At 36.5% G+C, this 14190-nt stretch overlaps 1 protein-coding gene across 1 annotated transcript in view; it reads right to left on the bottom strand.

Moving 5' to 3' along the window:
• Positions 1-14190, bottom strand: part of LRP1B (LDL receptor related protein 1B) — a 1324618-nt gene that overhangs the window by 864622 nt on the left and 445806 nt on the right. The window contains exon 5 of the mRNA XM_023752441.1: positions 12715-12843. Coding sequence (XP_023608209.1) covers positions 12715-12843 — 129 coding nt within the window. The remainder of the gene's footprint in view (positions 1-12714; positions 12844-14190) is intronic.

Here is a 14190-nt window from a genome sequence, read left to right as displayed (position 1 = left end):
ATTAAGGCAGACCAAGTCCATCTTCTGCCCATTTCCAAGAGGCTCTCATTACAATCAGAGTAAAAGTCAAAACCTGTGTCCTGGTGTTTAAAGCCTTACCTGATTCGACCTAATTTCCTTCATCTCCTAACTACTCTCATCCTCCTGCATCTCATTTCAGACATGGTGCACTTCTTACTTGCCCCTTTTTGATCAAGCCAGGTAAGCTGCTCAATCAGAGGCTCTTTATTCTTCCTGGAATTATTATCCCAGATATATGGCCAACTTGCTCACCTCCTTTTAGGCATTATTTGAATGTCACCTTTCTGGTGAAAGTATCTCTAGCTCATACAAATTGCAAGCCACTATACTCTCCATTTCTTGCATTATTTTTAACTTTCCACATAGAAAAGATTGAAGCACAAAAAAGCACGCAGTCAGTATTCTAACCTAGAGAACCAAGACTCGGCTTGAATAAACCTCTCCTAGGCTATCAATTCATTCTTACTGGACAAGGACAGTTGTCCTCACCTGCTTCAACACCCCTCCTATGTCAGCGGCATAAAAAACCAGTTATAGAGACATGTATTTGTGCTTTGTATGGTCAGAAAGTGATTACTTCCTATCACATATGTCATATTAATCAGCGGCTCACTTTTTGAGTTTGCAAAGTCACCATGCAGGCCTTTCCTGTGGTAGTCAGGTTAGCATGTGGCCCCTTTTTGTCCACAGTGTGAAAATTATCATGTATTTCAATATGCAAAGTGAAATAAATAACACATTGTGATTTTTAATCAGGACAATGAAATAAGTTTAATTGATAATTATTGCAGGACATTATCAGTGAATCTCAACATTTTGGAGAATAATTCATTCAAAATTTTAGTTATTGAATGATTAGAATTAGCAGATAGTCTAGAGATGATCAATTCACATTATTTTTAATTTCTTAGTCTCCTTCCTAATTATAGCAAGATGGAACTACTTTAGCTATATAAACACATTTTTCCTAATTTAGATATGTCCTTCCAAGTTGTAAGTTTGTAATGACTGAGTTAAATGTAATAGATATTGGCTCATTTAAAAACTGCCTTTAAATAACTCCTCTTCATAAAGTAGTTCCTGTTTAAAAGCATGAGGTCTTAAGAAGCACATTTATTTTGTCTCCTAAAAAGAAAAATATATATATACTGCCTCAGTATTTGCATATTCATTTAACAAATATTTATTGAGCATGGCTAGCTTCTGCCAGGCACTGCTGTAGATGCTAGAGATATAACAGTTAACAAAACTAATAAAACTCCCATTTTCGTAGAGCTTATATTTTAGTGGGGGGAACACAAAATACACAAGTAAATAAATACTATTTAATATGATTTGGCAGCGACAAATTCTATAAAGAAAAGGAAAAGTAAAGTAATGGGAATGTAGACTGCTCCTTAGGGAGAGTAGTTCAATTCAGAATATATTTAAAAGTTTGAAATGAAGGGTTTATGAGAAAGAATGGACTCAAGGGTGACTCTAATGTTTTGGCTTGAACAATTGGGTAACTGGGGGTGACATTTACCAAGATGGGAAACTTTGAAAAAGCATTGTTACAAGGGGAGAAAATCAAGGGTTTGAAAAACATCGAGTTTGATATTTCTATTAATTCCAGTGTAGATATTGAGTTGGGTCTGAATATTCAAGTGAGTGGTGTGTTCAATAGAGACACTAGGGCTGGTGATAATAATCTGGGAGTCCCAGTCTCAGATGTTCTATAAAACCATGAAAGAGTGTGTATTTGTAAAGGCATGATACAGGATAAGAGCACTTAGGAAATCAATCAAGTAAGAGATGTTCAAAGGACTGAACACTGAATTGTGCCAATAAATACTAGCACTGTGAGAATAATGCAACAAAATAAACTGAGAAAACATGTCTTGTAAGGTAAGAGAAAACTCCAAGAATATGTTGCTTTGAGACAAAGATAAGGTGCTACTTAAACTGATAACTGAGTAATCTGGCAATTGGAGGTCATTGGTAACCTTGATAATAAAGGTGTTAGGTGAGTGATAAGAATGTAAGATCCACTGAAGTGCATTCAAGAGAGATGGGGAGGAAATGGAGAAAGAGACAACATATCTGTGAGTTTTTATTTAAAGAGAAATGGAGTGGTAGTGGAGAACAATATAGATTTAAAGAAAGTTGTTTCTTTACATCTTTACAACATGCTTTTATGCTGATAGGACTGATACAGGAGAAGAGAAAATATTGATGAGCAAGAAATAAAGAAGGCAATTGTATACGTCTACTTCTTGAGCAGGAGAAAGAAGATGACATTGATGCACATTTGAAGGATTGGCCTTAAGAGCAAGGTCAAATTGTTCTTTGATCTAAATAACAGGAAGGTGGAGTGATTCATTCTAGATTCAAATAAATTGGTAGATTTAATTAAGTTTATAGTGAGAAAGTTCTCTTTTGTTTCTACTTTCTCAGGGAAATATGAAACCAGATCCTTAGAATAAGAGAAAAAAGGTATATAGATAAAAATTAATTATGTAGATATAGATAATTAAGGTCATGTAATCTATTTATTTGTTTTATGAAAGGATGTAAATATACAACCTATATTTTAGATTTCAGTTTTCGATTATGTTATTAAAAAGGCAGATTAATTCTAAGTACTCAATGGTGATTATATATCAAATTTCTAGCTACTTTCCTAGATATACTCTTTGCAATTTGACAATTCAGTTATTCTAAACTTCTGAAGATATTAAGATATAATTCATACAATAATTTGGCAAAAATTATCTTGTATGGGAAGATGAAGACTTTGTGAGTCCTAGTGCTAAAGGGAAATGCTTAAACATTTTAAAATGCAATCGATACAATGGATTTTCTTTTCTCAGGATTAAAATGACTCTAAGCAGCTTGACTAGGGAGAATATGCAGAATATTAGTCATCAAAGTCAAGGTCAAGATAAAATCTAGAGGGAAGAGTGCCAAGGGTAATTCTCTAACTGCTGTTATTACCTTGTTGATTGAAATTGATATAGGGATGCCTTGAAGGCTCTCTGAAAACTTTTTTTGTTTTCTCATTAGAATAAACAAAATATTATTCTTTTTGTCAGGTTTTAAGTTCCACCCTGCCTCCTCTCAATATTTTAATAACTATATACTTCTACTTTCCCCAAACAAAGCAATAGAAAAGTTATATAGTTATATATATCCTTGCCTCATCTTAAAATTAAACCCCATATAGTTTCTATAAATTTAAGTATGCCTCATTTCTGTTTATTTTTCCATTATACTTGTCCAATTTGAAGACAAAGAAAGGGATTTAATTGTAGAGCATATTATCTATTACACATTCTAATTGAGGATTTAGTTAATCATTCAATAGCTATTCTACAGTTTGTTGTGCCATTTCTAAAAAAAAAAAAAAAGTTTATTGATTGTCAATATAGAACCCATAAAGGTGGCCATGTAATTCTCCATATCCAAACAAAGAAGTCCTCAGCTAGATTGCAATTAAAATGTTATGTAGTAATGAAAATGGAAGACATGTATTTTTTCTGTATCTGATGTTTTCTTTGACTATGAGCAAAATCAAAGGTGTTATGACACATAAGACACCATGGTTATGTTCACTGTTACCAATCTTGAAACTTTGTTGCTGGAAAAAAGACTCAGGATATTAAGAAAGGTGCTAGACTGTGAAAGTGATTTCCTCTAGCAAAAAATTTAAAAAAAAATAAACAAAGAAGTAAAAACCACACAGAATATTATATCTTAACACTGGCATACTCATTAACAGTGTTTGACTAGGAAAAAGAAGTGTGATGTTTAATTTTAGTGATGAAAATTCCATCAGAAATTCTTGCCCTATCTTGTCAAGAAATGTGATTTCTAACTGAGTGAAGGGCCAGAGATGTAGGGTAGGAATACTCCAGAAAATACAGAAATATGTTGTTCACTGGTCATGGCAGGATTTCAAAGGCAGGTTGCAAAGCTCTGTTATTTCTATAGGATATTGGCTTAGGCAATACTACCTGATACAGGAGGGGTAGCTCTTTCTCAGCTACCCTTGCACAGCAAGCTCACTGGAATTGCATGTTTATCTGAGGAGGGCCTTGGTGATGCGGGCACACATTTATGGAGCTTATGCAGAACTCCCCAAACCAATTTTTTATGCCAATACTATAATGAAGGCAGCATGAGCCCTGAATAGCAGGATTAAACTAGTAAAATACCCCATTGTCCTTTGTACCTATTCCAGCAATTTGACTTTTCAACATCCCAGTCCACTTATTCTACTTCCTGAAGGTTTAGAAAGAAAATTGCTTTGGCACCCAACAAATATTTACCACACATGTATTCTTTCCAGGCACTGAGCTGTATCTCCGCCACTTACTACTTACCACAGTGTAATTTCCACCATGCATATGGGACTGAGTGAAGAACAGCACTCTGGATTACTCTGCTCCTGCCTAGTCAGAGATTCTCAGATACAATCATGGCATCAAGCATCACTCACAGTTATGCCTCAGTGAAATGACAAATTGTGCAGCAACCACACCTTTGGACTACATAAAACCAATAAAAGCTCTGAATAGTAAATCTTCATGCATCCAGACATAACCACATATCATTCTGCAGGAAGCCCTTCTTAGCCAGATGGTATGCTAAAATAGGTCTGATCTACTAGTCTCATAAGCAATCAAGGTCACTAGGACTTAATGTTACCCTTCCTAAGAACACTAACTTTTTAACACTGGCTGGTTCTTTTATAGAAGGGGGAAAAAAGGCAAGAAAATTATATTTTAATAACTGAATTCTAAGTCAGGGGTCCTCAAACTTTTTAAACAGGGGGCCAGTTCACTGGCCCTCAGACCGTTGGAGGGCCGGATTATAGTTTAAAAAAAAAACTATGAACAAATTCCTATGCACACTGCACATATCTTATTTTAAAGTAAAAAAACAAAATGGGAACAAATACAATATTTGTATTTGCATGTGGCCCGAGGGCCGTAGTTTGAGGACCCCTGTTCTAAGTACTTTAAATGGCTGCTGAGACTCTGATACCTGAGCAAGAAACTATTCCCTTTCTATACAGGCACCTGCTGATTCTTCCCTTAAGCAAAACCAGCCCTGGCTGAAAACCATGGCTGATTCCTAACATTCCAAAAAGAAACTTAAACTATTTATTAACAGATAATAACAGAGTTAGAGGTTAGATGTAGGAGCCATAGAAAGTTATATTTTGTATTACTTCTCTCTGTTTTCTAAGAATTGTAGTAAAGAAAACAGCAAGTGGTATAAAAAAACACAGGCTGGAAATACGCTCCTGTGGATTATACAGAGATTTCTATTTGTATTTATTGCAACAAAGAAATCCATTGCCTAAATAGTCTGACACTCCTCCCTCCCGCCCCAATCAGTGAACAGTAAACTATAAGCCGTAATAGAATCTCAACATTATTTAATGGGCTTTCTGCTCTCACTGCTCTGTTTGTTCCATGGCAAACAGGTACACGCACTCTCTCTCAGTACCATTTAATGCAGGGCCTGTACATTGACAGCATAGAAGTATTTAGTGCTCTTTATCCTACTATTACCATCGTACAATCAGTAGAGCCGTATTAGTTCCCTAGAAATGTATGCTGGCGTGAGTGCCCGGCTTCAGTGGCTGGGACATTGAAAAGAGCAGTCCAATGAGCCTGCATTTATCAGCGCTACAAATGGAAACAGTTCAAAAATTAAACACCCTTAGCTATTACTTTCACGCTTACAGATTCTACATGAACCGACTTTCAGCCCCGGGTGCTCACATCTAAATCAGTTAAAAGGAATTTAAATAAAATAAAATAAAAATCTTTTTATTTTCATATTTGACAGGTTACCAGTAATCTAATCTCAAAACATGTAAAAATATACAGGAAGTTTTAGTAGATGCCTATAAATGCTTTGACAGTACATTTTAAAACAGTTTCTTCATGTGACAAACCCTAATCTTTAATTTAAATATTGCTAGCTTTTATCGTGTATCCCATTCAAATTAATAAACACTCATCGTGACATTCATATTCTACTTTGCCTCCTCCTACTTTGTTTTATCAAGTATGCATATTTATTTACTTGTTTGTTTGTTTCTTCCCTGTCAGTCTAGATTTTATCTTCTGAGAGAGAAGCTAATTCATCCTGAGAGATCCATTGTTATATTAATTAATGTCCTATGTCAGAGGCAGTTGAACTAATCATTCCATCCATTTTTACATTTGAAACACTACGATAATCTACCTTTACATCACAAGACTGAAGACATTAAAGCAGGGAGATTCCTTTGTGCGAAGGGCAAATTCAGATACTTTGAAATTATTCTAATCTTTTATTTTATTGAAATTATTCTAATCTTTTATTTTATTGTTTTTAATTGAATTTATTTTTCTTCTACTATTTATCCCCTCTATGCCCTCTTCCAACCCGCCCCACCCGCACTGCAATCACCACACTGTTGTCCATGTTCATGAGTTCTCTCTTTTCTTTTTTGCTCAATCCCTCCACTCCCCCCACACCCTCTCATTTCCACCAGAGCTGTCTGCCTGCTCTCTATCTATGAGTCTGTGTCTGTTTTGCTTGGTAGGTCAGTTTGTTTCTTAAGTTCCACATATGAATGAAATATTGTTACTTGTCTATCTTTGACTGGCTTATTTCTCTCAGCATAATGTTCTCCAGGCCCATTCATGCTGTCACAAAGGGTAAATTTTTCTTCCCTTTTATGGCAGAGTACTATTCCATTGTGTAAATGTACCACATATTTTTTTATCCACTCATCTACTGATGGCCACTTGGGCTGCTTCCAAATCTTAGCTATTGTAAATAACGCTGCAATGAACATAGGAGTACATATATTCTTTTGATTAGTGTTTCAGGTTTCTATGGGTAATTTCCCGGAAGTGTAATTGCTGGGTAATAAGGCAGTTCCATTTTCAATTTTTGAGGTAACTCCATACTGCTTCCACAGTGGCTGCAAAAATCTACATTCCCACCAACAGTGCACAGGGGTTCCCTTTTCTCCACACCCTGGACAACTCTTATTAAACCATTCATTGTTTAGTAACATGTTAGTTAGCATTGTTTAATAACATGCCGTGTGTATTTCAGTTTTCTACTTGTGATTGATTTCAAGTTTCATAGTGTTATAGTTACAATTGTATTAGCCATAACACCCCTCAAATTTGAATGTTGTAAACTGTGTGAAGTGACATAAACAAACTCTGTACTTTCCCAAATGAGTGAACGCCCAAACTTGTACCCTTAGAACCTTATCACACCAGCCCAAAAGGCCTCAGCCTGGCAGCCACCGATAAGGACCAACGTGTTTACTCGACCACACAAAAACCCCGGACTTTTGACACTCAGTGTCTCCTGCCCCAGGAGAGGAGGACTCCAGGTCGCTCTGCGTGAGACGAGCCCTGACTGACTGCTCTGCTGTGCGAGCCTGAACCAACTGCGGCCGCCTGTCTGTCTCCGTCTTCGTCGTCTGTCTTTCTGTGTGCATCGCCAGGTGGCCTTTGCCAGAGCCTACGACCCACTAGGAATAGGTAAATAAACCTTGTGTGATTGCATACTAATTCTGTCCTGTATGTTCATGTGTTCCGGTTCAGCTCAACTGTCTAGACGAGTCGAGACTCTAGACCAGTGATGGCGAACCTTTTGAGCTCGGCGTGTCAGCATTTTGAAAAACCTTAACTTAACTCTGGTGCCGTGTCACATATAGAAATTTTTTGATATTTGCAACCATAGTAAAACAAAGACTTATATTTTTTATATTTATTTTATATATTTAAATGCCCTTTAACAAAGAAAAATCAACCAAAAAAATGAGTTCGCATGTATATTTTGCTGCTTTGGAGTGGAATGCTCTGAAGATATCAATTAAATCCATTTGATCTATTGTGCCATTTAAAGTTGCCATCTCTTTATTGATCTTCTGTCTGGAAAATCTGTCCATTGATGTCAATGGGTGTTAAAGATCCCCTACTATAACTATATTATTGTCAATCTTTCCCTTTATGTCCATCAAGATCTGCTTTACATATTCATGTGCTCCTATGTTGAGTACATAAATGTTTCCAAGGGTCATACCCTCTTGTTGGATTGATCCATTTATCATTATGTAGTGTCCTTCTTTGTCTCTTACTATAGCCTTGGTTTTAAAGTCTATTCTGTCAAATAAGTATTGCTACCCCAGCTTTTATTTCCTTTCCATTTGCACAACACATATTTTCCCATCTCTTTAGTCTGTGTGTATCTTTTCTTCTGAACTGGGTCTCTTGAAGACAGCATATACATGGGTCTTGTTTTCTTATCCAATCAGCTACCTTATTGCATTTAAAGTGATTGCTGATAGCTACATATTTATTGCCATTTTATTTTTTCAACTATTTTTTTCCTTTTCTTATTCTTCCTCCTTTTCTTAAAGCAACAAATGGTGGTAACAAATTCCTTTAGTTTTTTCTTGTCTGGGAAGCTCTTTATTTCTTCTTCAATTTTTGTTTGGCTTTGCTTTGTTTTGTTAATTCTCACCAGAGGATATTTTTTCCATTGATTTTTAGAGAAAGTAGAAGGGAGGAAGGGAGGTAAGAGAAAGAGAGAGAGAAACATCAATGTGAGAGAGACACATCGTTGGTTACCTCCTGCACGCGTCCTTACAGGGGTGGGGATTGAGCCAACAACCAAGGTACGTGCGCTTGACCAGACGGAACCCGTGACCCTTCCGTCCACAGGCTGACACTCTACCATTCAGCCAAACTGGCTAGGGCATGACTGGTCCTTTTTAATGGTTTCTGTATCATTTTTTACACTGTTGAGAATCCTTATAATTATTACTCTGAACTCTGTATCTGATAAATTGCTTACCTCTACTTCATTTAGCTCTTTTTCTGGAGAATTCTTGTGTTCCTTCATTGCCTGATTCTCTGATTCCCCATTTTGGCTGCTTGTTTGAGTTTGTTTCTATGTATTAAGTAATCTTCTATATTCCCAGTCTTGGTAAGGGAAACTTGTGTCGTAGGTGACCTGTGGGACCTAGTGCTAACCATCTTCCTGATTACCAGAACTCGGTGCTCTACGAATGTCCCTTGTTTGATTTATGTGGGCCGTCCTGTTATAATTGAGTCTTGACTGCTATTGACCCATTTGTGGATGGACTCAACCCTCAGGCTGGCGGACAGTGAGGCTCAACTCCCAACACAACATGCAGGCTGCTCTGCAGGTGCTGATCACACAAAGTGGACTCTGCCCCAGCAGGGTTTGGTGCCGGCCACTATCTCCTGTGGATATGCTGCTTGTGAAGATCATTGGATCCTGCTCTGTTGTTGTCTGAAGCGGGCCACTGGGTGTATTGGTTCTGGGTCTCTTCAGAGAGACTCTGGTGCAGCCCATGTCACATGCTGCCTGTGACTGGCCTTGACCAACCTATATGGAGCTATCAGTGATCCACAGCTTGTGGCTCCCCCTACCGGGCCTGGGTGCATGCATTAAGGTCTGCTTTTACTCAAGTATGCAAATTTAAATTAAAGTTGTTTTGTAAAGTACATTGTAGACTTTCTTCCTTTTGGAAAGTACTTATTTTGATATCAAATAGACAGTTGGACTAGATTACCTTTGAAGTTCCTCCCAACTCTGAAATGACTGCGTCTCTATTTCAGTAGTCAGGTCAATATTACTAAAAGAACTGCATTGCATGAATTCACAGAAACCAAACGGCTTCCTGCCTAACATTAATCTCTTTCCCCATCGCTACAGAGCCTAAAGTCACTCATTCCCCTCTATTAAAGTTCTTAAAAGTGCTCTTAAGGCTTATAAATTTTATTTGGATTCAGGTATTATATGACAAAGGAGGGATAATCAATTTACTTATTAATTTACCTAATTACTATCAATTATCATACTGAAAATAACACACACACACACAAGCTTTGGGGTGGATAGTTGGGGAGCAACTATGATATCATTCTGTGCCAAACTATTTCATCACCTTTATAAAAGCAGCTTCCCAGCTAACTGACTCTGCCTCTCTCTGCCTGCTCAGACAAGGCTACTTCTCCCAGATTATGTCCCCATCATCGAGTGAGGCCTTTGCAGTTCCTGTCTCGTGGGTCTGTTTCTAGCTTCCCACTGTATACTTTGGACTTGATATTTTTATATTGTTCTTTCTAAAGCCTAGAGATCTTTTTCATACATCCACTATCTTGAGTCAGCTCATTCTAACCTTCCCTAATTTCCAATACTCCCACTTTTTGAGAGCCCTGGAACTCTGGCTTGACTTGGAGGAAAGTCAGCTTCTAGAGTCAAGTAGGGTAGAATTATAGAGGGGGGAAAAAAAGAGGGGTCAAGGTAAGCAGTCACGTAATGAAAAGGAGGAATGACAAAGCATTAAGACAAAGGTGGTTTAATTTATAACTTTTTCCTAGCAACCATCAGTCACAGCAACACTACAGTATAAAATTGTCATATAAATTTAAAGTTGATGAAAGAAATAGAATTTTATACATACCTAAAGCAAAAAATATCCTAAGGGTCACTTGTTATCAATATGAAAAATCTAAAGCAAAACCGGTAGTTTTCCTTTTGAACTGTACAAATCCACTGGTTCAAATATCCCTGTGACCTTTAGAATTAGTCAGTATATGTTATAGATTTTTGCTCATTTACTTTATTACTTGCAACTCATTGTTATAAAACTGCCAACCACAGAAACTTTCCCATCGAAACTATGTATTTTCAAACTCTGGAGGCCAATGTTGTCATCAAGCCAACCAACCAGAAGTGAGGACATTTATATACTCTATTATCAATTCTAGAGTCATCAATATCCTTGAATCAGCATCCCATTATCATATACCAACCCTCTCTGATTACACTCTGTTATTGTCAGAAACCCTCTCCGTGTAGAAAGAGAGAAAGTGCCTCTTTGCATCGGGTTTATTACATTACACTCTCCCTGTGTAACCACAACAATATTGTGTGGATCAATAGAAACAGCAAAGAACTAGCCTTCTATTTCCTTACTCCATCAATATTTAAAATCAGGACTCCCAGTGGTGGACAAAGAGGAGCATGTAACCTGACCTAATTTTTCTCAAGGATTGCTCAGAAAAATAAATAGGCCTTCATAAACTAAATCAGTAATTCAAATAAATAATGAGTAAAAGAGTTTCTATCTGGGCAATTTTGTATACGAATATGTTTTGTAAATAATTAAACACACTATCTCAGGGAAATCATTGCAATTATAACATGAGGATTTGTTGTAAAGGGAGACAGCAGCAGCAGCTTGCTGAGCAAATCCAATGTTTGAACAATCTGGCTTCAAAAAAGAGAATCCCATCTCACACCTAATTTTCTCATTGCTAATAAGTGGGGTAGGAGGACATGCATTAATTTATCAAAACATCATAATTTTAAAGTGCATTAAGTAAATCCAGATTTGGGGGAAGTTAGAAGAAGCCAGATGGAATATGATGTATAATAACCTTCCTATATTATTCCAAAGCTAATTCAGCCCACAAAAATTTAACATTATCCTATTGTTACTATCCCATCTGAAGGCCACTTCATTAGCAAATCAACAATACTCACTGAGTGTTTATAGTAGGCTGAACTTGTGTAGAAACTATAGGCTTTATTTGCAGGTAAGAGGTAAAAGAAAGACAGTTTTCAACCATGAAATTCACATAAGAGTGGAGCACTCATTTTAGTAATTATAATTAGAAAGGAAAGTGCCTTTTTCCCTTCCTTTACTCCCTCCCTCAGTCTTTCCCTCCCTTACTCCTTCCTTCCATCCACAAATATTGAGTAGCTGCATGTCCCAAATGAGTTCTATAGTCTAATGCTTACATTCTTCTAGGGAAATCAGATGTAAAAGACTAGTACATAAATTAGTTCATTTAAAATAGTAGTGTTATAAAGAAAATAAAACTAGAAAATCACATAGTTATAGAGTAGGCATGGATAATTAAATAAAATTGGAAAATAAGGTAGTGATGGAGAAGGTATACACACCAGTAAATAGAATGGTCAGAGAAGGTCATTCTGAATGTTGACATTTTAGTCAAAGCTTGAATAATAAGAATGTGAATATCATAGAGAAAAGCATTGCAGACAGGTAAAACAGCACGTGGAAAAATGTCAAAACAAGAGTAATATGGTTGAAGAAGGGCCAGAAAACCAGTATGACTGTTGTGTGATGAAAGGAGAGTAGTGGGAGGTGAGACTGGAAAGGTAAATGGTACCAGTCCGTTAGGCTCTTACAGGACCTGTGAGCTGTTTGAATTGTATTCTCAGTGTGAGTGAAAGTTATTGGGAGATTTTTAAGCAAAAGAGTGACATGATCTGGTTTACATTTTAGATCACTTGAACTGTTATATGGAACATGAATCTTGGAGGGGAAACTGAAACAAATTAGGAGCCTATTGCTACTCCAGGAGAGAGCTGGGTAATGCAATCAATCAATCCATTCCTTTTAAACAGACTTTTGCTAATTAGAAACCTACTGCAATGGAAAGCATTACATAATGATCAGTACAACTACAGAACTACTCTGGATTTCTAAGTATGGATCTACAAATTAAAATAAAGCAAAAATCTCTTTTCTCAGTGTCCATATTGCTCTACTACATTTGTAAGGAAAAGGGACTGCAAAAAGGAAATAAATTTGGAAGAACAAAAATGATGATAACTTACCATTTTTGGCTTTGCAAGATCTGTTGTCTGGCTGCATTATGTAGCCTTCCACACAACCGCAAGCATAGGATCCATACGTGTTTACGCAGGTCTGGCTGCATGCACCATACATGGCACATTCATCTTGATCTAAAAGGAAAATTGGCATCATTTCTAAGTAGATTTATAGTTGGGCATTTTGTTTTTTCTTGAAGAAAACTTTTTAAAAATATAGTTTGGAAATAGACTATTGCTCTAAAAAGGAAGGGCCACCCTAGCTGGTTTGGCTCAGTGGATAGAGTATTGGCCTGAGGACAGAAGGGGCCCAGGTTCGATTCCAGTCAAGGGCATGTACCTCAGTTGCAGGCTCTTGGCCCTGGTCTGGGTCATTGCGGGAGGCAACCAATCCATGTGTCTCTCTCACACCAGTGTTTTTCTGTCTCTCCCTCTCCATTCCACTCTCTCTAAAAATTAATAAAAAATATCCTCAGGTGAGGATAAAAAAAAGGGGGCCAACTTCAATAAGTCTTTTCAAAACTACACTAACTGAAATAGTGATAAATAAAATAAATAAAATTTAAAAATCAGCTAATTCATTGTTGTTTTAATAGTTACAGAAATATAAGATCAAACTTAATGCAACATCTTTTATTTTTTTATTAAATAAAATATTTATTGTTGAAGGTATTACATATGACCCCCTTTTTTCCCCTATTGACCCTTCTAGCCTGCCCCCATGCCCCCCAGGCCTTCACTACCCTATTGTCTATGTCCATGGTTATGCATATATGCATATATGCATATAAGGTCTTTGGTTGATCTCTTCCTACCAATCCACATCTTTTATTTTAAAAGAGGTTTTATTTACATTTTTATGGGCAGGCTAGATGTCCTTGGATAGTTCTACAAAGGTATGAAATGCACTCCAATGAATATTTGTTGAATAGTTCTACTGTTTATGACACTGACTTTTTCAGTATTTTAACAATTAGTCTAATAACATAACATGGTTTTCAATAAACATATTAAATAAGAGTTCTGAGCCAAGCTATGCAAACTACCCTCAGGAAAAAAACAAAACAAAACAAAACAAAACAAAAAACATTAAGCACTTGTTAAAATGAAAAATATTATCTTAATTAAATGTTATTTTAATATGCATGATCCTCATTCTACTCCCTCTCTCCTTTTTCTCCATGTACTTCCTTCCTGCAGCAACTTGTACAAATCTCTATAAACAGCAGGTATTTAATGATTCTTAACCAAGCAGGCAAAAACACAAATTCTGTCAGTCAATAATTTAGACTAATATGTGTCTTTATTCTGTTCTGTGTACCATGAACTATACTAATCACAAAAAAAATCCAAATTGATAAAACATGATTCCTACCCTTAAGTGAAATGAGTATAGTGAAATATAATTTTGATTTTATGGATTTCCTTACAATAGAGAGAGAGTCATACTCTAGTTATGATATAGACATAGAGAAGTAAATG

This window comes from Myotis lucifugus, unplaced genomic scaffold (genome assembly GCF_000147115.1).
Source record: "Myotis lucifugus unplaced genomic scaffold, Myoluc2.0 scaffold_32, whole genome shotgun sequence".
NCBI classification, from domain to species: domain Eukaryota; kingdom Metazoa; phylum Chordata; class Mammalia; order Chiroptera; family Vespertilionidae; genus Myotis; species Myotis lucifugus.
This window is presented reverse-complemented; position numbering and strand designations above follow the sequence as displayed.